This window comes from Zootoca vivipara, chromosome 3 (assembly GCF_965207765.1).
Source record: "Zootoca vivipara chromosome 3, rZooViv2.hap1.1, whole genome shotgun sequence".
NCBI classification, from domain to species: Eukaryota; Metazoa; Chordata; class Lepidosauria; order Squamata; family Lacertidae; genus Zootoca; species Zootoca vivipara.
This window is the reverse complement of record NC_142586.1, coordinates 118,494,803-118,521,060: the sequence shown is the minus strand read 5'-3', so window position 1 is coordinate 118,521,060 and position 26,258 is coordinate 118,494,803. Positions and strand designations below refer to the sequence as shown.

The 26,258-nt window shown below is 47.3% G+C and overlaps 1 protein-coding gene across 1 annotated transcript; it reads left to right on the top strand.

The window, feature by feature from the left end:
- Positions 1 to 245: 245 nt before the first annotated feature.
- RAB10 (RAB10, member RAS oncogene family) lies at positions 246 to 24,343 on the top strand. Its single transcript, XM_035110745.3, has 6 exons — positions 246 to 808; positions 16,592 to 16,652; positions 18,449 to 18,587; positions 19,989 to 20,078; positions 20,904 to 21,005; positions 21,813 to 24,343. The coding sequence occupies exons 1-6, from the start codon at positions 682 to 684 to the stop codon at positions 21,894 to 21,896; spliced, it is 603 nt and encodes a 200-aa protein (XP_034966636.1). The 5' UTR covers positions 246 to 681; the 3' UTR covers positions 21,897 to 24,343.
- Positions 24,344 to 26,258: the final 1,915 nt, after the last annotated feature.

The window sequence follows — 26,258 nt, the reverse complement described above, 5'->3', positions numbered from 1 at the left end:
GAGCCGAGGGGGGGGGTCGGTCTCCGCGCATGCGTCCGAGGAGCTCCGGCGGGTGAGGCGAGACAGCGAGAAAGCGCACGCCGGCCTTGCCCTCCGACAGCCTGCGGCGGCGTCGACGTCAACGCGCAGCCCCGCCCCCTCCGGCGCCTTGGCGAGAGAGGGTGCCAAAGAAAGGCAAGGAGGGGCCCGGCGGCGTGCGCGCTCCCGCCCGGCCCGCGCGTGCGCACACGGCGCCTCCGCCCAGTCCGCCCGCCCTCCCTCCCGCCCGTCAGTCAGTCAGTCGGCCCGTGCGTGCGTGCGGCCTGCTCCTCTTCTCCTCCGCCGCCTCCGGAGCGTGCGCGCGGGCGTTTCTGAGGGAGGGTATGAAGCCGGGCGCTGCCACCGCCGCCGCCGCCCCTTGAGGAGGAGGAGAGGCTGCAGTCCCCGAGCAGGAGGGCCCTTGCGCCGCCGCCTCCGCCCGCTCCGCCCAGGCTCGCCCATCCCGGCCGCCGCCTGAGCAGCCATTTTGTGCCTCCCGAGCGCCGTCCTGCGCTGCCGGGGCCCTGAGGGAGAGAGACCGAGAGAGAGAGCGAGGGCGGCGGCGGCGGTGCCCGTGAGGGGGGTCCGTGCCGGGCGGGGAGGGAGGCCTGTGGAGGCGGAGCCTGGCGAGGGAGGGGCGCGTGGCGCGGCGGGGGGGCCCCCATGGCGAAGAAAACCTACGACCTGCTCTTCAAGCTGCTGCTGATCGGCGACTCGGGCGTGGGCAAGACCTGCGTGCTCTTCCGCTTCTCCGACGACGCCTTCAACACCACCTTCATCTCCACCATCGGTGAGGAGGGGGAGGGGAGGGTGGAAAGGGGGAGTCCCCTCCCCGCCGCCGCCGCCGCTGCTTCTTCCGGGGTCATGGCCCCTTCCCGCGGCCTCCTCCCCCGCTGGACTCCCCGCCGGAGGGGCGACCCTCGGCCACCGGCACAGTTGCTGGGGGCATCTGCCTGGGGGGAGCAGGATGCTGGGACTGGCCTGATCCCGCTTCGTGGCTCCCCCGGATGACTCCCCTTCTCTTCCGCCACCCCCACCCCTGTGTCTCCGTCACCATGCATCCCTCCCACCCACCCACCACCCTCCATCCTGGAAAGGTGGGCTCTCCCCCTCTCACCTCCCCACCTTGTTCCTCTTTCCACCATGCCTGCAGGACCACCCTCCCCATCCTGCTCCATATCTGTCAGCCTCCCAGCGTCATCTTTTGTTCCTTGTGCTGTATCTACTCCTCCCCCCGCTTGGCCCTTGTAGTCTTCATATAGTGTGTCTGCTTTGCCATGCTCTGGTCATAGCAGCCCCGCCTGTCACTCTGGCTGCACAGCGGGATTATATTGGTCCAGCTTTGTTTTCTGAATGGGAGGTGCTGGAGGAATGCCCCTAATGCTTTGACCTGCACTGCACAGCAGCCTTTGACTCCTTTGCAGCCCTGCGCTGTTTTGCTCCCTTCACTCTCAGTTGGCACCTGCCCATCCAACGCTACATCTTCCAAAACACCAGGCTGACTTCTTGGAGTGACCTCAGCATCGTCTGAGGGCTCTTACTCATACCACACCCCCTAGTGTTAAGGCTACTCTTTGCTCATGGAGTATCACATTTTATGCTATTATCTGTGTCTGCTTCCAGCTATTGTGCCTCAGATGGAGGAATAGCTGACTATGAATACGGACTGTCAATTTCTTATCTTCAGAGGGGTGAAATTCTAGAAGACCTTTCAAAGAGAAGGTGTTGATTTCAGCACAGAGTAGTAGAAATGTGAGAAATATTTTAGGATTTTTCCAGTGCTGAGTTTGCTGTACTCTTAAGGCGATGGAGACTGTCAGGCTGGGAATGGGCGTGGAGGACTTACCAGAGACCAAAGAAGCATTATCTTGGAGACAACTGCTGCCTGCATTTTGCTTTGTTTGATGTCTTAACATTGCTATAGTAGATAGGTGTGGCTTGAGCCAACATTAATCCTACTGTCTGCTTTGAGCTATACCCAGGTTGTCTATATGCAGCGTAGATGGAAAACTTAGTACAGTACAGGAAGTCTTAACACTGGCCTATATAAATTATACAGATGCCCCCACCTGTTTTTTTAGAATTCACCAGGCTTGAGGAAGTTTGTGCGTTGGAGGAGAGGAAGCCATATTATATTGGAATCCCTAAGGGCATGCTTTTGGAATAATAATAATAATAATAATAATAATAATACCTTTATTATCAGTGTACAACCTGTGTACAGTGAAATTAACTGAGCCTCCCCCCCTTCCCCACAAACACTCAATCTCATTGCACCCTGTGTGCTTTGAAATCCTTAATGGGCTGGACTCAAGACCCAATACATTATCTGCCCTTGTTAGGGTTTTAGTCTTGTTTGAAGCGGATTTGTTGTTTTTGTATTTTTAACTGTTTTATATGTGGCCTTGAGATGGTGATTTAGAAGGTGATTTCTAAATCACTGTCAATAATGTTGGCAATTCTGATTCAGGAAATGAAGTCCCAGGAGCCCTAATAGAATATAAACCTGTTTGTTTCTCTTTCGCCCAGCCTCTCATGAAGATGCTTGCAATTTTTTTCCTGTGGATAGGATATTTTTGCTGCACATTATTCTGACATTGGTTCAATTTAATTCTTTTGCAATCTCTGAAGATCAACAGTTTCACATGCTTTGCTTCCCTTATTATGCGAACTCATTTCCCCCAAGATCTCAAGTTACAAGCAGAGGTTTCATGGTAGTTCCTGGACAGGGCAGCAGTGCCTCACAGCAATACACTCCCAGGTCTCTGCTAGTTACAGCTCTGTGATCCTTGTTTAATATTTTCATACACTGCTTGTCATACAAACTGCACAAAACCTTTTATATTAAAACACAGCAGTCAATTTTACAATACAGTAGGTGGCAATCTGTCTGTCTTCTAGTCAAAGTATTAATCTGCTTTTTATGGCCAAACTCTCCCAAAGCGCAATGTACATAAGAAACATGCATAGATGCTTCAGATAGGTGTACAGTTATTATGAAAAACCTGCTCTGAATTTCACAAGCCTTTAACAGTCTCAAGGAAAGGCAGGAGTGAAGAGAGGATTTCAACACCCTTTTAAAAGCCTATATTTGAAGAGGCCAAGCACAAATAGCGGCTGCCCCCCAGGATGTTTCTGTTGCTTGCTGTCTCTCTTCCTTCTGCTTCCTGGATGGATCCTGGAGACAAACGTTGATACACTTCAGTCTACAAATTGTAAGACCCTTAGTTGCTGTTTAGGGTAGATTAATTAAGCTCTGATTATAAGGCTTTGCGCAGTAGTTCAAGTACTTGCTGAGCACAGTTACACACTTCAGTTCTTCTCCTGACATAAACTGGAAAGATGGGATTTGTGCTACTATTCTATGTGACCTTGTCCACTCATAACTCCAGGTTTAAATGTATTTCACTACTAAACTGCAGGGAAAGGTAGAAGACAATCATTTGTGAATCACTTACCTTGAGGAGGTTTCTCCCTCTCTAAGATTTAATTGATCAGAGTTGCACAGGGTTATACTCAATTTGCATGATAGTTAATATTTGATGTCTCTTATCAGGTTGCCTGTGTGTTATGAAGATTTGATTACTCCGTAAACACTTGCCTGTGGTGGGGGGATATTTTATCCGAGTTCTGAAGGTCAGACATCTTAGAGCTGTTTCACACACCGTACAGATGTAAACATGGGATTGCCCAAACAGGGAGCTGCAGGTTGTTGCGCCTTGATTAGGATAAACATGTTAACGCTTATTTTACATTTGCAATTTAAAAATATAATTTTATTATTTTATTTAATTACATTTATATCCCACCTTACTCCAAGGGGTTCCAGGTGGCAGACATAGTTCTCCTCCCAATTTTATCTTCACAACAGCATTGAGAGGTAGGTTAGGCTGAGTGGCAGGGACTGTCCCAAGGTTGCCCAGTAACATGGCAGCGTGGGGATTCAAGCCCTGGCAGAACTGGTATTGAAAAGAGCCCTGAGATGTACAGTAGTTGGCATTTTTTTCTTGCTCTGTGGGCTTAATTTAGGTCCTGTTTAAAGCTGGCGGTTGCTCTGCAGGCATCTGGCTTCACTGTTCTAAAATTGAACCATATTTTTTTAATGTTCAGTCTTTCTAGTAACTTTGTGTCAGCTCAGGCTTATAAATAGTCATTTGCAAGGTTGCCTGTGTCAAAAAGTCACCCAAAGGAGATTCTGAAGCATGGAAGTTGGTTTACAAAGGTCCCCACCCCTGTTTGGGGGGCTACAGATGGCTTCGTGTGTGCATGAGTCAATCTGGATTTCTTTCATAGAGATGGGACCATCAATCTGACAAACATTAGAGGTATGCTATTCAAACACTGAAGCCTGCAGTGAAGCTGCTTATTTCTAAGCCTAGTAGAAGAACACTAGGGTATGCGGGTGGCGCTGTGGGTTAAACCACTGAGCCTAGGGCTTGCTGATCAGAAGGTCGGCGGTTCGAATCCCTGTGACGGGATGAGCTCCCGTTGCTCGGTCCCAGCTCCTGCCAACCTAGCAGTTCAAAAGCACATCAAAGTGCAAGTAGATAAATAGGGACCACTACAGCGGGCAGGTAAACGGCGTTTCCATGTGCTGCTCTGGTTTGCCAGAAGCGGCTTTGTCATGCTGGCCACATGACCTGGAAGCTGTACGCCGGCTCCCTCGGCCAATAATGCAAGATGAGCGCGCAACCCCAGAGTCGGTCACGACTAGACCTAATGGTCAGGGGTCCCTTTACCTTTAGAAGAACACTATCTCTGTAGCAGTCATACATACAGTGGCAACTTTTCTGCAAGGTACACGGCTGGATTATCAAACATTACTCAGCTAAAAGTTTGTGCAGCTTGCCACTGTCTGCCTGCCAGTAGGTAAATCCAGGACACTTTCCTCCACCACCCCATACTTTGGTTCCTTCAGGCTTTGTGTGATGGCTCTTAAACAAGTCTTGACAGATTTGTTCATTCCCAGGTTGAGCAAAATTCAGAACAGGCTTACCCTATTCAGCAATGGCTGAGTTCCTACGCTTTCTAGTTTATTGATCTTGCACAATGAATAAGATGCATTTCTACTTCTGGGCAACGTTGGATCTTCAAAAATAAGGGCATGGTGCTTTTGGCAGTGTCGTGGCACACCTTTTAGCTTGCCAATAATTTAGGACACTTTGTTATTTTTAGTTGTGGTCCAGCTTCTATTTGAAAAGTAAATTGCTGAGGGGAGGGCAGATGACTTCAGTACCCTAGCTAGGAATACTATAAATAGCCTCCAGTGTGAAAATCCCCAAGTCATCATAACCTCCCTGAATAGAGCAGAGCATTTGTCTTCAAAGGCAAGATGTGACATTTAAAGTTATCCAAGAAAGCTCTATTGCACTACATGCTGAATAATGCTCTGAGTAGTGCTTATGTATTTGTGTGTTGATTGCAGCATTTGGTTTACCAATGTTGGAGAGAGCTCCTAAGAATCCTCTCTTCCCAGTCTGCTCCAACTGTCATGGGTTTAATTTGATTGGCAGGTGCCTGTTTAAAAGTGCAGGTGATGCTTTCGTGGAGCACTTCTGGGGTTCATTTGCCATGGGACATGCACATGGTCCTGGAACGTTTAGGGGTAGATATTAAGTTCCTATTTGCTTAACATGGTGCAAGTGCTCCTTGTTGGCAGCTGGTAAAACACACCAGATCTGTCACTTGACTACTAGCTTGCCATTCAAAAATTATTTCAGCTGGCCTGTGACACAGATCTCCTGCGTTGGCTGAACTACGTGGGGCTTCTGCGCATTACTACTCCTTGCTGGTATCCTGCTGGCTTTGTAGGTGCACATGATATGGAGCTGTATCTCTGCCTCTCTCTCTTTCTCTCTCTCTCTCTCTCTCACCAGCAATTTTGAGAGAGTCTGCCTGTGTGTATAAAAATCGTCCCAAGAGAGAATGTGATGAAATAGGATAGCTGTGCAGCCAAGAAGGAGCCATATCCATATCCTTAATGTCCAGAGCACCTGGCTGGAAAGAGCAGTTCTTTCAACAGCAGCAGTGCTCAGAGTTAACCAGCAGGCAAACTGAATATCTGTGGGAGTTTGTGCTACTAAATTAAAGATACAGTGGTGCCTCGCTTAACGAATGCCCTGCTTAACGAAATTTCCGCTTAACGAAAGGTTTTTTCTAGCGGTGGTTGCCTCGCTAGATGAATGCGTTTTACGAAAAATTCGTCTAGCGAATCGCGGTTTCCCATAGGAATGCATTGAAATTCAATTAATGCGTTCCTATGGGCAAAAAAAAATTCAATGCATTCCTATGGGATTCGCTAGACGAATTTTTCGTTATAAGAAAAGACCTGTGGAACGAATTAAATTCGTCTAGCGAGGCACCACTGTACTGTGTGGTTGGATGTGATACGTTTAAGGTCTTAAACTTAAGAAAGACGCTGTAGTCTTTTTTTCAACTTTGGGCATCCTGTATGGTCAAGGATGGATGTCTCCAAAATGCTCAAATCTGAATGTGCACTTCCCGGCTCAGTGGGCCAGTTCAGACAGTTTCCTAAGCCTAATGTGGTTTATTATCCTGGTTTGTTTGAGCTAACTTGGATTGGTTGGAGCAAACCGCAGTCCTTAAGAGTTGGCACTGCTTGGTGGGTGCTTTCACTTTCCTTGTATGCAAAGGAGGAAGAGTGGGAAGTGGGATTGCACAACCTGGGACTTTTTGCGACTCATACCCTGATCTTTCAGGAGTTTGGTCTGAATCAGACCAAAGTCTCAACAGCTGCAGCTCAACATCTGTCGGTATTCTTATTTTTCCTCTCTTGGTTTTCTTGCTCATATGACACTTTGTTCTGTAAGGGCCAGTGGTTTTTTCCAAGAAAAATAGGTAGGTGCTTGAACTTACGATGATGTTGATGTAGTAAATCGCTAGGTGACTCGGGGTAGCCCTGAACAGATGCCAGTTTGACAGCAACTGCGTTCACTGCCTGCAGAGGTGCTAAAAACTATGGCAATCTGTCTCCTTAGCTGATTTGGGGGGTCGTCCCTAGTTCTTGTGCAGGTCAAATGAATGCGCCCCCGCCTCCTTAGATTCAGACGGATGGCTAGGGCCTGGCACAAACACGCATGTGTGCAATAGTAGAGACCTGGCTGGAAAGCTTAAGGAAAAGTGTACACCCACACACACTTGCCAGCTTCCGTTTTTACTTGAAATGTCCATTTTGGGCATAAAGGCAAGAAATGGGCAAGGGGAGATGACGGCCCACCATGGCACCCGTCAGAGAGGAGCCAGAACTGCACTCTGGCTGAAAAAAAAGCCCCAATAAGGTCAGATTGGGAAATGTGTGATCGCAGGCATCCTTGCTACTGCCCTCCGTCTTGGATGGGTGCAGCTCTGTTTCATCCTGGTCCCGAATTGCTGCCAGCTCCAGCAATTCTGTGTGTGGTAGGAGGTAGAGGACACAGAATTTGCCACGAACACCCTTCTCACTGTTCCATTTTCCTTTGCACTCCCTGCTACTCCCTGGTTAGATGTGAAGCTCAGCAAGGCACCAGATCTGCTACAGCAGCCAGTAAGTGGGAAATGGTCCTGGTGACACCAGAGTGGTTCAAACTCCTTGCCAAAGTACCAAAAGGTTTGTTCAAACCTGCCCTTGTCCTCTATTCATTCTGTTCAAAACAACTCTTGACACTTTTCTCTGGCCTCCCAAAATAGCTGCTCATTTACAGGAAAAGGAATGATGATATTCAGAGATTGTGATTCCTTTAAAAATGTATAAATCACACTTTATATCAGGCAGGCAGTGACCCCTTGAAGTATTGTACACTATTTTGTTTTTTACAGTGAATTCATCTTTTTAACCGTCAATAAATACCAGCTGCCTTCTCTTCCATCTCAAATCCTTACAGGCATGGACAGTTGAGTTCCCTTTGGTGTCTTGAAAGGAAATTTCGGGACCAACCATCAAAATGGCTCAAAGAATGATAGGCCTTTGCAGCATACATTTTGTGAAATGTTGAAAGAGACTGTGAAAACCAAGAAATTGCTGTTAGCTCTTTTGGAGTGGAAGAATGGGAATACAAAAGGTAGAATTGTTGAAGAGGCCACAGTGAAACTTGCATTTCAGTGCTTGCATTTACTTATCTTATAAGATCTGATTAAACCCTCTTGTTAAATTTAATGGGCTATATGGTGTATTCTGAGTTTTGGGGGTATGTTAAATTATTCTCTGGATGACAAATTGCAGGATTTCTCATCCTCTGCTAGAATGCAGAATAAACCAGCATTTAAATTTGGTTTTTGGGTTCATCAATAGAGCCCCTTGAATATTTTTTATTAAGTGGCATAAAAATTATAAATATAAAACAACTGAAAGTTCTTGTCATGAAGAAAGTCACAGCATAAATCTAAATAAGATTTGTGTTGCTATATTTGACTGTCAGATACTATTTAGAAGTTACCTTGATATGTTTGAGCATTTTACCGTTCACTGCAAACTTGAACATTGATGTGGCAATATAGAAAACATGACCAAGTCCTTGGTTTCCCTTTCCAGATCTCTTAGTATTTAAGGGGGGAAGAGTTGTACGGTTTTGATGGAAACTAACCATTGAGAAAACAACCCACCAGAGTAGTGAGAGTCACAGCCAAGCCATTGCAGTAAACCTCTGGTCATCCTCGCACCCGAAACCCCCCACCAAGGTTTATTCTGTTTTATAGGAACGACCAGGGCTTAGTGGAAGGGCACATGCCTTGCATGTAAAAGGTCTCGGGTACAATCCCTGGCTGCTCCAGGTAGGCCTGGGAGAGACCCCTGCCTGAAGCCCTGGAGAGCCACTGCGAGTCAACATAGACAATACTGAGTTTTGTAGATCCCAGATCATAGAATAGTAGAGTTGAGGGTCATTTAGCCCAGCGTTTCCCAAACTTGGATCTCTGGCTCATTATGGGCTACAGTTTCCATGATCCCTGACCACTAGTCCTGCTAGCTAGGGATGATGGAAGTGGTAGTCCAAAAACAGCTGGAGACCCAAGTTTGGGAAACACTGATCTAGTCCAACCCCCCCCCCCCACAATGCAGGAATCTTTTGCCCAACGTGGGGCTCCAACCCATGGCCCTGAGATTTAAGAGTCTCATCATGCTCTACCGATTGATTGGTCATACCTGGGAGAGTTGGGTGGACTCTTTGTCCCCAGTGTAAATATCGAAGCTGAATTGTTGCTAGAGGCATAGAACAAGCCTTTAGTGACTGTGTTGGGAGAGGAAGGAGTCTGTTTTCCAGTTTTCATAATCTGAATTAATAGTGATTTTTACGAGATCCCTATCCATTTACTTGCAAAGTTAGATGTTGGCAAGGGTGCTACTTCATCGGCTGCTGCTGAGACCAATGCCAAGTGTGTTCAAGCTGTGATAGCATTGCAGTTTTTGTGGCAAACTGTTAACTTTTCTAGCTCTTCACGCTCCGGTGACCTTGGCGCCTTTTGCTTTGCTTGGATGTTCTCGGGCCCTCCCTCTCTTGACCATGGGAACTGATGCACAGTTGTCTGTGAGTGGTGTCCTTGGGCCCTGTGCAAAGCTTCTCCCTTTCTGGAACGGCTCGTTGCAACTGTGCTTTTTGTTAAGACCTCTGCAAAAAGTGGTATATTGCAGCAGTAGGTCACGATAAAAAAGTTTATCGAGGCATCACCTGCTTATGTGGGGGGGGGGGTTACATTCTGGCCCCTGCATGCTTAAGTGAAATCACACAAAGTGGAGAGCACCCTCTTAAAAGCCTCTAAATGCCTATGTGTCCCTGATCTCCAGGTTCCTGGGAGGGTCTCTTTGTGAGCCACGAAGGCTCTCCAACTCTCTCCTCCCATTTCCTGTTAGGATTTTATTTATTTATTTCCTGCCCATATATGCAGTTGTGCGCGAGTAGAATGCCTAGAAGTGGGGTGTGTGTGTGTGTGTGTCTGCATTTGCCACAGTAGAACAGTGAGGTGCTGAGGATCTGCAAAGTTTCAGGAAGAACTTGATGGGCTGTTCGGGACTACCAAATGCCTCAGTTGTTTGAGCATAAAAAATGTGAGAAATGTCTTTGCGGATAAAATCTAAGGGCCCTCTCGTCCAGCAGTCTGTTCCCAGCAGTGGTCACCTAAGAAAGAGACCCTGAGGAGGGGGAGACAGTGGCCTCCTGCTTGCCTCTGGTTATCAGGTGCTGGAGACAAACTGCTCCTGAAGATGGAAGCTCTACTCACAGATATTGGGGAAGTACCGTAACTGCGATCTTGAAAACTACCTCTGCCAGAGGTAACCTCACCCTTTGGATAATGAGTTCAGTAAGTAATGCATCACTTGTGAAGAACTAGGTGTTGTTTCTTCTAGAGTGTGGTGTTTAATCCCGCTGTGCCATAATCTTGATTTATTTCCATATTTTAAAAAAGTGGTGTACATCTTTCCCATTGTTGACGTTCATACAATTTTCAGAGTAGTTTTTACAGTTATATCAAAAATTTCTGATTTAGAATCATAGAATCATAGAGTTGGAAGAGACCACAAGGGCCATCCAGTCCAACCCCCTGCCGATGGAAACACCATCAAAGCATTCCTGACATATGCCCGTCAAGCCTCTGCTTAAAGATCTCCAAAGAAGGAGACTCCACCACACTCCTTGGGAGCAAATTGTTTATCCTCCATTTGGATTGACTCGCTAACGTTGAGGGTTCTGTTATGGAGTTCAAACTACAAGAAAGAAGATTCCACATAAGCATTAGGAAGAACTTCCTGACAGTAAGAGCTGTTCGGCAGTGGAATTTGCTGCCAAGGAGTGTGGTGGAGTCTCCTTCTCTGGAGGTCTTCAAGCAGAGGCTTGACAGCCATCTGTCAAGAATGCTTTGATGGTGTTTCCTGCTTGGCAGGGGGTTGGACTGGATGGCCCTTGTGGTCTCTTCCAACTCTATGATTCTTCTGGGACGACGTGGGGAAGTATCTTCCTCTTGGCATATTCTGTAAACGGACATAGATGGGAGAATTCCAGTTTGAATCAGTTCTTCAAGTTGGGTGTCATCTGAATCGGGCATTGAGGCAGCTTCTCCTTGAGGCAAATCTTGTTGCAGTTATTCTAGATGGGTGCTGTTTACTATGTTAGACCTGAAGTGAATTATAAGCGGGGCATTGTTTCAGCTGTGAATATTCTGTGTGGCTCGCAGTGTGTTTGGATTCATGTTGAGGTTTTGTTTTTTAGAGCTTGTTTCTGGAATGTTGTGATTATGGGTGGACTAGATGACCCTAGGAGTCCCTTCCAACTCTACAATTCCAATTTTATTTCCTTGATCCTTCCCCCCCCCCCCCCGCCGCCCCATTATTCACTGAAGTGGGTAGAATAAAGCTAGACCAGCTTCCCCACTCATCCAGCTTTTGTACATGAGTGTGTAAATTGCCCCTTTTAAATTAGCCAGATCAAAAGTTGTCAAAGGGTTTTAAATTATTTGGATACTTTTTAAAATCCCAAATGACTGTGGGCCCTGGAGAAAGGAGTTGGATCCAGGCTTTGGGTCAGCCACCCCTGCCTTAGGTTAGTAATTTTTGACCTTGGTGTGGAAGGCCATGCTTTGTCTATGATTCATTTTTCAGAATACTTCCTTTTTAATAGCACATATTTTTGTTTTGCTGACACCTATATGAGGGTGGGACCCAGGTGGCGCTGTGGTTAAACCACTGAGCCTAGGGCTTGCCAATCAGAAGGTCGGCGGTTCGAATCCCTGTGACGGGGTGAGCTTCCGTTGCTCCGTCCCAGCTCCTGCCAACCTAGCAGTTCGAAAGCACGTCAAAATACAAGTAGATAAATAGGTACCGCTCTGGCGGGAAGGTAAACGGCGTTTCCATGTGCTGCTCTGGTTTGCTAGAAGCGGCTTTGTCATGCTGGCCACATGACCTGGAAGCTATACGCTGGCTCCCTCGGCCAATAATGTGAGATGAGCGCGCAACCCCAGAGTCGGTCACGACTGGACCTAATGGTCAGCAAGAGTACAAGTCCCGTTAGGAGAACTGAAATGCTGAGCCCGAACGTAGCCAGTGGTCTCATGGCAGGACACATTCTGTCTCCTGCCACACTTGGCCTAAACTGCCTCTTCAACATAGTTTGGAGCAACTGCACAGAACATTGGCTGTATGTCCAAACACGAGAACGATTCTGTTCTGTTCAGAGTAAAGAATGAGTAAATGCCTTCCTGAGAAGACGTCCTTGCATCTGTTAGGCGTGGTTTGCAATGTTCAAATAAACTTGTGCATTGCCCCAGAGCAGTGCTATAATTTGTGCTGTTTCAGTGGTGCCATGGAACAGTTCTGAAGATGGCATCTCAGTGGAGCTGATCTGCGTCTCTCTCTTAGGTTAGAGCTGACCGGTTCTGCTCCTCCCCCCCCCCCCAGGCCAGAATGCTTGGATCAGGGCTGCCATCTGGCCTTCTTTGCAGTCCTGAGAGTCAGAGGCAGAAGAGGGAATTAAAACTATTGGTAGGAACAGCCAGTTCCCTCTTGAACCATGCTTGAGAAACTGAAGGTGGGAGAAGAGTTTTAGGTCTGCTAAATACTTGCCAGCTTTCATGCTACTGGTGTTGTAAGTATATTTTAGTTTCCACATTTCATCGGGCAGGAGAAACAATAGCTATTGGGTCAGTTGGACAGCACTGGAATCCCTTGTTGCCTTGCATCCAGCCCTGCAAATCTCTCTGCTATATCTTTCTTGTGAATGCATAGTGGCCCTGCTCTTTCTGCTAGGATCTTGGATCAGGCCAGTGCCCCATCTAGTCCAGCATCCTGTTCTCACAGTGGCCAGCCAGGTGCCTCTTCTGGGAAACCCCCAAGAGCACACCAGCAAGCACTGCCCACTGGCGATTCCCAGCCATTGGTTTTCAGTAGGGTTCAGCCAGCCTTCTGGGCTTGGGTGCGGTTCAGAACAGATATGCTAGGTGTGGCATATGCAACTAAATACACATTGGATGACTCCGATTAACTCATGCTGTACTTGTAGTAGACCTGTTGAAATCAACAAGTTTAACTTCCCAAATACATTGATTTTGTTGGGGTCTATTCTGAGTATCACTGATGTTGGATCACTCAATAACTTCCCTCGCTATAATGTGATGTTTTGACGCAACACATAATATGAGTGGTGTTTTATTGTTTATTGTTTATGTTTACTTGTTTAGTACACCGTTTGCTTAATTGTTCCATATCATTTGTTCAAAACCATTGGTTTTTCATGTAAATTATCAACATGTTTTATCTTAAATAAATAAATATTGCAGAAAATAATAGTATGCAACTATTATTTCTCTACATAAAATCTAAAATTTATGTTTATTAGTTCACAATTTAACATACTGAGAATGAGTCAAATTCCTATGTTTTCATCACTCGTAGTGAGGCAAAATTTCAATCTATAGGAGCAGGGTCTAAATATTAACCAATTTGTCCCAAATTTGAAATTTGACTATGTTTATACCATACGCCTGATATAATATCAAGGGAGGAAACATTTTCCAAAAAATGTTTTTTATGACCCACCCTAATGGGTACTCCCCAGCACAAAAAAAAATTCACCTCTGTGTTTGCTAGCAAAACTAGTGAAGGTCGGTTGTGGCACCGTTGCTGCTGTGTTTGTAGAAACCAAAAGAGAAACGAGGTTCACGTGAGGTGGTGCTCGAGGCCTTGGAGACATTCATTTAGGCTGGAACTGGAAGGAACTTATAGGCGTCCTTTATTCTATAGGTGTGCTTTGAGGAAGAGCAATAAGTTGTTGTTGTTCTACAGAGATTACTGGCAACTAAGGGGTGTCGCTCCTGTTCAGGGTTCCAGCAGCCAGAGGGTCCCTTTCAGGGAACTGCACCCCTTCCTTTAGTTTCCTTCCTGCCTTCTCTACCACCTCTCAGGCAGGCCGTCAGCAGGCTCTGAATATTTGTCTTTGTTGTGCTGTAAGCCTCAGGTCTCCTGGTGCCCCCCTCTTGTGCACAAGGATCAGCACTCATGTTGCGAGGCATCCTTACTTCCTAGCCTGGCTGCCTCATTGGCACACATGGTGTGCGCGTGAGCACTTCCTGCTCTCCTCACCACAGTGCAGAATCCCTCATATTTTGCATAAGCTGCTCCTGAACGTCCTGCAGTGATTCATATATTTTCTGAAACCCTGTAAGTTTGATTGACACTTGAGACAAAGTTGGTCTTGGTTTGGAGCGGGGGGGGGGAGGCGTGAGTGAGCGTATTGGAATGGCAGTTCAGCTTGTGACTGCTAGCTTGGGATTTCCATAGTGTAGCTCATAGAATCTTAGTTGGAAGGGACCCAGAGGGTCCTCTAGTCCAACCCCCTACAATCCAGGAATCTCAACTCAAGCATCCATGACAGGTGGCCATCCAACCTCCGTCCCAGTGATGCTGTTTCACTTCCAGTGTTCAGTTTGTTGCTTGCAGTAGAGGTGGAGGAACTCCCATCTTGCTCCAAGAAAGGAGAAAAACCCACCCCTGGTTCCTCCTTCCACCAGCAGTTGCTTGGCTGCAACAGCAGCTGCTTCATCAAGTTGTAGCAGAGGAAAGATGGGAAGCTCAACAACTTTCCACTCCTCCTCCTCCTCCTCTCCTTGAACTCTGCTCTGGTTATTGCAAGGACTCTGTAGACACAGGGCCCGAGCTGCCCTTTTCCTCCAGCCTTCCCAACCCCCTGTTCTTTTGCCATCATGCCCTTTAGGTTGCAAGGCTGAAGGCAGGGACTGTCTTATCTGATCTTTGTAAGCCACTTGGGGGAGCTTACACTTTCTCCCCATATGTAAAAGGTATCTTCACATGCTGGACTTCCCATATCGAGAAGGCCCTGGGCTTGTTTTCCATAGTTTGAAAGTTTGTTCGCCTTTACGCTGCCACTTGGTGTTAACTACTGCTGCTGCTCCAAGATCATGTTACAGCTCATTAAGATTTCACAATATTTTATCTATTCCCAGTAACCGCTATGCTCATATGCATGTAGCTTTGACATTTGCTCGTATTGCACTCAGATTCTGAGAAGGTTCAGGTTTTGGTTTGAGACCAATGTGGGCATTTTTCTAACAGGAAGCTTTTGCAAAATCTTGTGTTGGCTGTAATTCTGGATTGTAGGAAGGGTACTGTGGGAGAGCTGAAGCTGATAACAATAGTGCTCCTGATTTAGGTTCGTTTCTCATGATGCTACATGTTGAATGATGAATGCCAGGCCCTTAATCCTGGTACCTGACTATGATGTAGCCGCTGCATCCTGCACCCTTGTGAGCGGAACATATACATTCCTTTTGAACACATATAATTATTGACTGTTATCATTATTAAACTACCCTTTTATAGAAGTTCTCAAACAGCATATGCGCAAATATTTTTGTGGGTGCTTTGTGAGTCTACAGTATTTGGACAGCAGAGAGATTGTCAGTGCTTAAATGCATCTGTGCTTAAATGCAAATATGAATTGCATGAGAAATTGATGACTTCCTTTATTTATCATTTTAAAAAATTCACGTTGATGAAACTTTAAGATAATCCTGAAGAGGCAGAGGACCAGGATGAATGAGATTGACCTCAAATTGAAAATACTAAAATAGGACAAACTTTTTGTTTCCACTTCCCCTTTCCAACCTTTTGTTCTGAACCTGCAAAGCAGCTTCCAATAAATTAAACACACCCACCTATAATGAGCATAATAACCGAAGCAGAAACTGTGAAAACTTTCAGATTAACTCTCAGCAAATGATACAGAAGAAAGTCAGCATAATCAAAAAATTAGGAAAAGTCAGCCATGAATCAGAACCCCAAACACTCTAAAAAGAAGAGCATTTTGCTACCTCAAAAGGGCTACAGTTCAAGAGAGGCCGTGTGCATAGGCCTTAGCTCTGGACCCTCGTGTTACCTGGGCTGCCTGTGGCCCTGTTTTCACATGCTCAGAAACTCACGTGTTACAGAAGTATTCACAGAGAGAGACTCTGCCTTTATGTCCTGTATTAAATTTTTCTCCCGGCCCCAGGGTGGGTCCCATAATAAATCAAAAACGCATATGTAACTGTCAGGTCGCATAAACTAACATTCGCAACAGAGCACCTTAACTGTCTGTATGACAGCACAGCAAACAATAAAAATAAAAAATACAGACCACACCTCCTCATGTGCCTTATGAAAAGCCTGGGTGAAGAGACTTGACCTACTCTTTAACCTGGAAGTTGCTGTGTGCTATAGCTGTTATTGAACTGCACTTATGCACAGCTTAAGGACTTGGAGGAATCTGCAAAAAGACAACTCAATTTCAGTCTCAATTTCACTCAATCTGCAAAAAGACAACTCAAGTTGGAATAAACTATAGGCACTAGTCAAATGGCTTTGTAGCCTGAAGCACCAAATGCCATGTTAACAGGAATGGCCAGGAGATTGGCTAAAATGTAAGATTATTTGCAGGTTGTATGGACTGGTGATTTGTGGCAGGTATAGAAGCAAGGTGTCAAGATTTCCCATAGTTTGGGGGGGGGGTCTTTATGATGGATTTGCCATAATTGCACTTTTCAGTATAGCTTTTTTCTGGGCGTGACATGACTTCTGTTGTTTCTTTTAATTTTTTAGGGATAGATTTCAAGATCAAAACAGTTGAATTGCAAGGAAAGAAGATCAAACTGCAGATATGGTAAAGTGGCACTTCAGAATTTGGGGGGGGGGGTAATGATGATGCGAAAAGGGAGGGTGAGATGCTTTTCTTACTCTATCTGGCAATGTCAAGAAGTGCTCTGTGACTCTCATAGCTACAGTGAAAAGGGTTGATTAGCTAGACAGTATGCAACATAAATAACATTCAGTGTGTGCCCTGTGACTAAATTGAGGAAGACAAGGCAATGAGAAGAGATCAGCCACAGCAGGGAGAGAGAGATCTTGCAACTCAGGCATTTGCAGGCAGTTCTTCTGCAGCCCCAAAGTCTCCCTTTGACCTAAACAGACAAGCATTTGGTGCAGCTTGCTTGCACTCTGTTCTTCCTCCACGCCTGGCCTAAAAATGCCTTGGGTTGCTCTGGGAGAGCCGGCACAGGTGGGCACAGCTGACCTGCCGTTAGGAATTCCCATGGCTGTGCTTGCTAGGTTTCCTATGGGCGATGAGATTCTGCCGTGGTGAGGGGGGGGGGGGCTTTATTGTCATGCTGTCTGGTGAAGGCATCTATTGGGCAGAGGGTGGGGGGGGAAGTATCTTGTGGGGGCTCAAATGGTAATGAGGGCTAGAGCTGGTTTTCATTCTCACAATATATCACCAGCTAAACATTGCAATATACTGATATATGAACAGTGCCTGAAATAAAGGATGGAGCTATGTGGAGGCATGGGCCGGTTTCACAGTTTCCCCCACATTGTGATTTTTGCATAGCGCGTGTACACACACCATGATTTGTGGTACATTGCCAGGTCAAAAATCATGAAACCGGTATCATGAAACCAATATTGCTTCTCCAAAGGGGAGCCACCAGGTGTCTTCGAGGGCAGTAGAGCATTGAGTGCTGAAGGCCCTTTGCGGCCGCATTTCTGTGCTTCCCCCTTGAAGTTTGGCTGCTGCATAATAATAATAATAATAATAATAATAATAATAATAATAATATTTATACCCCGCCCATCTGGCTGGGTTTCCCCAGCCACTCTGGGCGGCTTCCAACAGAAAATTAAAACACAATAATCTATTAAACATTAAAAGCCTCCCTGAACAGGGCTGCCTTCAGATGTCTTCTAAAAGTCTGGTAGTTGTTTTCCTCTTTGACATCTGTTGGGAGGGCGTTCCACAGGGCAGGCGCCACCACCGAGAAGGCCCTCTGCCTAGTTCACTGCAACTTGGCATCTCACAACGAGGGAACCGCCAGAAGGCCCTCGGTGCTGGACCTCAGTGTCCGGGCAGAATGATGGAGGTGGAGACGCTCCTTCAGGTATACTGGACTGAGGCCATTTAGGGCTTTAAAGGTCAGCACCAACACTTTGAATTGTGCTCGGAAACGTACTGGGAGCCAATGTAGATCTTTCAAGACCGGTGTTATGTGGTCTCGGCGGCCGCTCCCAGTCACCAGTCTAGCTGCCGCATTCTGAATTAGTTGTAGTTTCCGAGTCACCTTCAAGGGTAGCCCCACGTAGAGCGCACTGCAGTAGTCCAAGCGGGAGATAACTAGAGCATGTACCACTCTGCCTAGGCAGTCCGCGTGCAGGTAGGGTCTCAGCCTGCGTACCAGATGGAGCTGATAAACAGCAGCCCTGGACACAGAATTGACCTGCATCTCCATGGACAACTTTTGAGTCCAAAATGACTCCCAGGCTGCGCACCTGGTCCTTCAGGGGCACAGTTACCCCGTTCAGAACCAGGGAATCCTCCACACCTGCCCGCCTCCTGTCCCCCACGAACAGTACTTCTGTCTTGTACTTCTGCAGTGCTAGAAGTTTCTCTGCTTCTCTCCACAGGGACACAGCAGGACAGGAACGGTTTCACACCATCACCACCTCCTACTACCGAGGTGCCATGGGAATCATGCTAGTGTATGACATCACCAATGCCAAAAGCTTTGAAAACATCAGCAAATGGCTCAGAAACATAGATGAGGTGAGTTGTGGGGGGTGGGGACCTTAATGCTGCCCATTTCGGGAGCTGTGTGTGTGTGTGTGTGTGTGTGTGGCAAAAAGTCCCCCTTGGGGGAGAGCAGGGCAGGGTAGGTTTGCCTCAACAGAAAGTGCTTATGTTAAGAACACAAGGAAAGCCTGCTGGAAGTGGAGCAGGGCCCTCCTGCCTAGTAGCCTCCGATAGCCACCTCCTCCATGAAATTGTCTAACCCTCCTTTGAAGTACCATGTAGCTCTCCCTCAAATCTACTGCAGCCCAGGCAGGGCTGGCTTGTTACCTGATACACAAAATCAGTCCAGTGAGGCACGATTTGGACCTAGTGGCTGATGCTTAGGTGCCTTCACTTGGCCCCGCTCTCTGGAAGCTTCCTCCCATTCAGAGCTGGGAGTTGGCACCTGGAGGCCTCCTTCCCCTTCATTGGATAACTGGGCACATCAGAGCCATACTTGCCTCCCTGCATGAACTTGGGAGGTGGGGCAGAGGGGGTCGTGGAAATGGACTAGCATTGTAACAAATAAACTCTTTTTTAATGCTGTTTTGATAAAGTGAACCACCTTGAGTAGACTGTCCTCAAAAAGGTAGCAGGGAAATTATTTTAGAGACAAAGCACTAAATGGAGCAAATTGACGTAAAATAGTTTTTTCTCTCCCTATTTTCAAGACATTGGCCTTCTTAAATAATACATTTATTCTTATTACTATTCATAATTATAAATGTATTGCCCACTCTCCATTATTGCTGCATTGCAGGGGGTTGGACTGCAGCTCTGCAGTTCTATTATTCTGTGTTAACCGTTTGAAACAGATTATGTTCACAGGAGAAGGGTGGGTCCCAGAAACACACCTCAGGGGTCAAGGGTCAGGGGGTAGAGGTGCATCTTCAGCATTCACCAAAAGCTCCCCTGGGAAGGTGCCAGAGGTGCCACCAAGAAGACACTTTGCCAAGCCACCAAACCCCCAGCTTCTGAGGGTTAGGTAACTGCTTAACCTTAACACCCAAGAGGGTCTATGGGAATGGATGCAGTCTCCCAGATATTTGGGGTGTCAGTATTTGGGGGCTTTGGACACTAATGGTAGCACCTTGAATTGGGCAAGCTGTTTTAGAACAGGCTATGAGTTCTAAAGGCGACCCCAGCCAGTACTCTGACCACTGCACTTTGGACCTGTTGAAGTTTCTGATCCGTCTTCAAGGGCAGCCCCACGTAGAGCGCACTGCAGTAATCTAATACGGAAGCCGAATCGCACAACAATCCACCATTTATGATTGCATGGTTCTCCCAGATGCTGTTCTATGTGACAGGCCACTCAGCCTTGCTTTCTGGAGGGAGTAGGAGCCATGCAGTGAGGAAGAACTTACTGTGCTCTTCTCTGGTTCCGCCCTCTAGCATGCCAACGAAGATGTGGAGAGGATGCTGCTAGGTAACAAGTGCGACATGGATGACAAGAGGGTGGTGCCCAAAGCAAAAGGCGAACAGGTGAGTGGCAGCTCTGCTGGACTCTGCAGGTGGGGAGACCCCTGGGCTTGGAGTCACCTGTGGGCACCTGTCACCAGGTGGTCTGCCTTCAGGTTGGAGGTCTGTGGCTAATCTGCATTTGACACAGATTCCCACAGGCCCAGGCCGCTGTCTTAACTCACGTTTCAAAACCTGTTAACATTTGTTACGCTGAGTTGTCCTTTCGTTCTGCCCAAACACATAGGCCAGTCTTTGAAAAGTTTTGTGAATGTTCCTGTCTGTCTCCTCTTCCCCACCCCTTCAAAGCAGAGTATCCCCGGCTTCCGGAGGGAGCTCAGGGTTACCCTAAGTGGTTATGAGTTGCCTGCGGAACCTCTCTTTTGTCACCTTAAGTAAGCTAGCCCAGTCTTATAAGAAGAGCCGGCTGGATCAGGCGAGAGCCTCATCTAGTTGAGCATCCTGTTCTCACAGGGGCCCCCTGAATGTCCTCTCTGCACATCCTCATGGTGGTTCAATATCGGCTCCTTTGCTGGATTAGTTTTGTGTCTTTCTCAATTTTAGCAAGCAAAATAACCCAAGCTGGAAAAGGCCTCTGCTCACCCCACTGCGCTCACTTGAGCATCTAGCAGACACGCCACATATATCAAATGTTTGATGTTCTTGCATGCAAACTTCTTTGGGAACATTTCTATACTGCCTTGTCATTTTCTGTTGCTGAGGTTGAAGGATCTCCTCTCGCTGCTGTGAGGTGTGTTTGGGCCGCAGGCAGAGGCAGCCGGCCATTTCTGATATGCAGCATTTGCCATCCTCACAGGTTTGTCTGTTTGTTTTCCCTTTTTCCCCTAGATCGCAAGGGAGCACGGTATTAGGTTTTTTGAAACTAGCGCAAAAGCAAATATTAACATTGAGAAGGCATTCCTCACGTTAGCAGAAGACATTCTTCGAAAGGTAACTGCGGGCTTGGTTGCTCGGGGGAAGGTGGGGCAGGAGCTGAACAGGACAATGGGAACTGGACTGAGAGCCATTGAGGCTCAGGAGCACAAATGGGCCCCCAGTGGGTGCTTCTCCTTCCCTCCCCCCCCCCGACTTTTGCCTGTAGATGCAATATCGGCCTCCTGAGCCTGGATAGCTCATTGGATTAAAATGTGGTGCTGAGAGTGCCAAGATTGCAAGTTCAGTCTCCGTAAGGGACAGCTGCATATTCCTGCATTGCAGGGGGAGGACTAGATGCTCCTCAGAGTCCCTTCCAATTCTATTATTCCTTTCCCCAAGTATAATAGCCTGCACGGTTGCTATAGAAATCAGTGTGTGGCTAAATACCATGGATGTTGGTGCAGGAAAGCAAGGAAGAACTGCTTTATTTCAAGTTAGGCTACTGGTCCATTGCGATCAGTACTGTCTGCCCTGACTGGCAGCAGTGGCTCTCCAGGGTTTCAGGTGTGGCCCGTGATAGGCTTAGCTGGAGATGCTGCTGGCTGCACCTGGGACCTTCTGCTCTGCCAGGCCCAGCATCCCCTGAGAAACAAGCTCTTTGCCCATTAAGTACTTTCCTTCAGGGTTTCCCTAAATTTGGGGTCCCCCTGCGGCTTTTGGACTACACTTCCCATCATCCCTGGAAGTTGTAGTCCAAAAATAGCTGGAGACCCAAGTTTGGGAAGCCCTGCATTTGAACCCCAGTCACGGTGGTGTTGATGTTCACTGACTGAAGGAGCATTGCAATGTTGACTTAACCCCTGTCTTGCTGCTTTGTTGCAGACCCCTGTAAAAGAGCCCAACAGTGAAAATGTAGATATCAGCAGTGGAGGTGGCGTGACGGGATGGAAGAGCAAGTGCTGCTGAACGTGCTCCCCTCCTCGCCAAGCGCCATCTTCTTCTTCCTCCTCCTCCTCCTCCTCCTCTTGCTGTGGAATAAACCACTTTGCCCATTTTTAACCTTATAAAAAAATTTTTTTTTTGTTTTTTTTTTTGTTCCTCATCTTAACATGGCTCCACTCTTCCTTTGTTCTTCTGTTTCGGGAGAACTCGCTGACGATAATTTTCTGGAAACTGTATTAAAATCATGTCTGACTCTTTTCTTTTAATGTACCAGCTCAACTTGGCGTCACATCCTGGTTGTATTATAGCCCAATCTTAACATTAAAACTTAGAGCAAATCATTTCAGCTCCAGTCTGCAAATTGTACAAGAATAAAACTTAGCATCAACTGTTTGTTTTGTACAGCAGAGGGGTTTTGTTAATGAATACTGTGCTTAAGTCACCATGTTTGCATTGGCAAAAAAAAAAATCCATTCGCCTTGAGTATGTAAATGGGGTTTTATTATTTTGTCCTGTGCCTTATGTGGAAAGGAACTTTGGTTCCCCCCCTCCCCTTTTTCTTCTTCTTCTTCCCCTCTTCCTGCTCTGATGGAAGCAGGACGGGAGAGTTGCCACCCACACTTGACTACGCCACATTTAAACTATCAAACTCTCCTGTGATGACTTTACTGTGATCGATGTAGTGAATTGAGGGCAAGGGGGGTTAGAGCAAGAGATTCCAGTCTGCTTGGTGCCTCCTTCCCTGGGGAGGGGAAGGGGGGGGGGGCTTTAAATGCTGACCAGTTCCTGCTGCCATTTTCTTTCTCTCTAGCAATTTCCTCCTTATTTCCTCCCTCTCTTTCTCTCTCTCTCTCTCGCTTGCATGCCGGTTTTATTTTATTTTTTTATTTTATGGTGTGATGTGTTAAGAGGTGGCAATACAGTACGTTTGCCAAATTTAATTCGAAGCACTGATCACGGATTCTAGCTTTCGGAGGTAAAACGTGAACTATCTACTAACCTTTGTCTAGCAAACGTCAGGCCCGCTACTATTCCCCCCCTCCCTCCCTCCCTCCTGCGTAGTTATTGGGGTTTATGGTAATAATGGAAGAATTAATTGCATGCACTAGTTTTCTATGGAGGATGATGATGATGATGTGGCTGTTGTTGACCTTTATGTATGACTGTGCCAGGCGGTTCACAAATCTACAGCCCTTGACACAGAATTGGTTCTCTTTGCTGCTGCTCCAGGCAGGTGACTCGGTAGCCTAGTACATATTTAAGACGGGTGGGGGTGGGGGTGGGGGAAAGAGGGCAGGTGAGTCGAATGGTCACACCCCTAGAATGCTCTCCTTCTGTGTTTTGAGTTCTTCACAATAAAAAACATCCCTTGTTTACAACCCTGGGCAATTGTAACTTCTTTCAACGGGTGCGGAAGAACGGCTGCGAGCAAACGCAGCACCTCGTCTTTTCCCTTTTCCTGTGGCACGAGCAAACGGGCACACGCTCTGCTCTTGGGGGGGCCCTTGGGGCCAGGACTTGCTTTTCCAGTTTGCTGCCTTGCCTCTCGCTCCGGCTCTGCTGCGACAGGGCAGCCGCCTGGAAAGCGCGGAGAGGAGGGGTGGCCTTTGCTTCGGACAGAGCCGGAGTCAGGACAAGAGCTGGTTTCTCTAGAGGCACGTGCTGAGCGGGGTGCCTTACTGGGACTGCCTTCTTCCCACCGCCAAGCCTGCCTGCAAACCCACCGCGGGAGGGGGCTCTTGCAGCACAGTCTCTCCTGCGGCCCCCTCCTCCGCCTCCTCTCCCCCCACCCCATGGGTGCTCCAGAGGTTGGCTTGAGGGTGAACTTTTTTGCCCTTGTTTTTAGGAAACTTCCTCTACTAATTAAATCAGCTGGTGATGCTGATTTTAATTTTAATTAAAACCACACACACACACACACACACACACACGAAAGTGTTTGGAACTCTTGCCTTGCTCTGGTGTCACCTGCGTAGTAACTGTCCTTTCTCCTTCTCTCTCTCGCTTTCTCTCCTGTGTTGAGCAGTCTGTTTCTTCCCGTGCTTGTTAACCTCTCCCAGCTGAGTGGCTGTTGAAGCAAAGGCAAAATAACTGGGTGACTTGAGGGGACAAAACAAAAAAACAGTGCAGTTTTTTGTTCCTTGCGTAATGGTGTTATTGATTAGTGTTGTAAATAGAAAATGGCTGGCTACCTTCTCAGAGCTGCACTTTCTGACGTTATCAAGAGAGAGAGAAAAGGGAATGCGGAGTCTGCGTCGAAATCCTTTTTGTATAACCTTTGTTTAAAAACGTGCGCTTTTTTTATTTGCTTCCTGGGCCTGGCCCTCCTGTATGAGTCTCTTTGAGATCCTTTGTAAAAGCTGTGTTCATTAAGCACCAAGCAGTTAAAAAACAAAACAGTCCACTCTCTGGTACTACTAGCTAAAAATTCATATTCTACTTAACAAGTTAAATAAACTGAAATATTTCTAGCTGGTCTATTTCTGTTCATAATGACAAATGTGATGTGTGGGTTTTGTATGTTTCAGAGTATTTCCTGCAACAGCAGAAGGCCTCCCTCCTAGCTGGGAGTGTGGAACCCCTCTTGGCTGCCCCTTTTGGCCAGGGCATCTCTCCGCCTCTCACTGCCCAGCCGTGCTTCGGAAGAGTGCAGCTTCTTCCCACGATCCAGTTGAAGCAGCCTTTCCCCAACCTTGCGCCCTCCAGCCCCCCCCCTCAGCCACAGCCAGCAGCTTGCTCTTAGGGTGGTGCTTTGCCGTGTCTTCTCCAAGCCAAGCACTCCCCTTAGTGATGGCAAGACCTGGTTGTACTTCAGCCATGGAGCCCCCTTCATTCCAGAAGCTGAATCCAGTCCACAGAGCCAGCCAAATCTGGGCTTTGCGGGGAGATCGCCCACCTTTCCTCAAAGTGGCACTGCAGAGTTCTCTTCCTCCCCATTTTATCCTCACAACAACCCTGTGGAGTAGGTTAGCCTGGCAGGCTGCCTGGCTCAAGGTCACCCAGCAAGCTTCATGGCTGAGCAGATCCTTGAACCCTGTCCTCTCAGGCCCCAGGCCAAGACTAACCACTACAGTGTACTGACCTCTTGGTTCTCTCTGCCTTGCAGCTGGTGGGTCATTTCCCCTTCCTCCTTTTGCTGGTGTAACTCTTGGGACTTGACCCTCGATGGGCAGGATCAGCAGGTCTACTGATGGAATATGGACCACAAGGCCTGGCTTGTGAGGCTCCATCAAGGCCATGCTAGCATCTTAACGCCCTCCTCCTGCTTCCTGGCATCTTGCTTGCCTTGCCTCCCTGGCTTATGGGAATCTCTCCCCCCGGCCCTCTCCTGTTTAGTCACTTTTACAGACCTGCCCCAGAGCCCCCAGTGCAGGACAAGAACAGGAGATGACAGCTGGCGCTCCTGCATCTGGCAAATAACAGGATCTCCCAGTAGGACCTCCCTCTGTTGTACCACAATCCCCTGCTTGGCTGGGGAACGCGGCTGCTGGCACTACTTTCTTTGATAAATGCACAAATAAGCTATGCGCTTGACCCTTCATACAAATGAAATGGGGGGGAAATCATACTGCTTACATCTGTGGTTTCCAAACTTTGGGCAGCTGCTCCTTTGCTTCCATAAACTCATCCCCAGTGCCCCCTGCAGTAACAACGGATTGCACATTTATTCAAAATTCAGTTAAAACTATTTAGTTGAATTCAGCCAAATGGACGGACTTGATCCAGTGATGGCAGCTTTTTTAAAATCCAAGAGTCACTGGCACCTCCAGCGCCCCCCTGCCCCCTGCTTTCCTCTTCGAGCCCCCTAGGTCATCCCTCTGCCCCCCAGGGAGCGCTGCCACCCACTTTTGAGAACCCCTGGCCTACACAGCAAAACTTTCTGACTTTTAAACTGGTCTCCATACACCACATGCTTCCTTGAAGCTTCCAAATAGGCTTTGGATAAATTCAATTGAGCAGTCTACTTTGTCACCCACTCTGTTTTAGAGGCTGATTTCCAATATCTCCCATTCACAGCAGGAAGGTATTTGTACCTGGGGGTGAGGTTTTCAATGTAAAATCAGTGACTGGTTCTAATTGAAGCAGCTGGAATGTTTCAGGGTTTTTGCAGCTTCTCTCCAGGTACAGTAGCAGCCCTGCGGGGAATGCCAGCAAGATAAAATCCATTTACCTTCCTGTTGTGCTTGATCCCATTTTCTCATCTCCAGCACGCACCTGTCCCCTTCCGTACAACAGCATTTGCAACATTGCTCATATCTGCACTACTGACATTTCCATGGAAAAGTTGGAAGAGGCACCTCCATGTGAGACTTCCAGTTGGCAAATGGTTTTTGACCTATTGAGGCATTCTGGATTAGTTGTAGTTTCCGAGTCACCTTCAAAGGT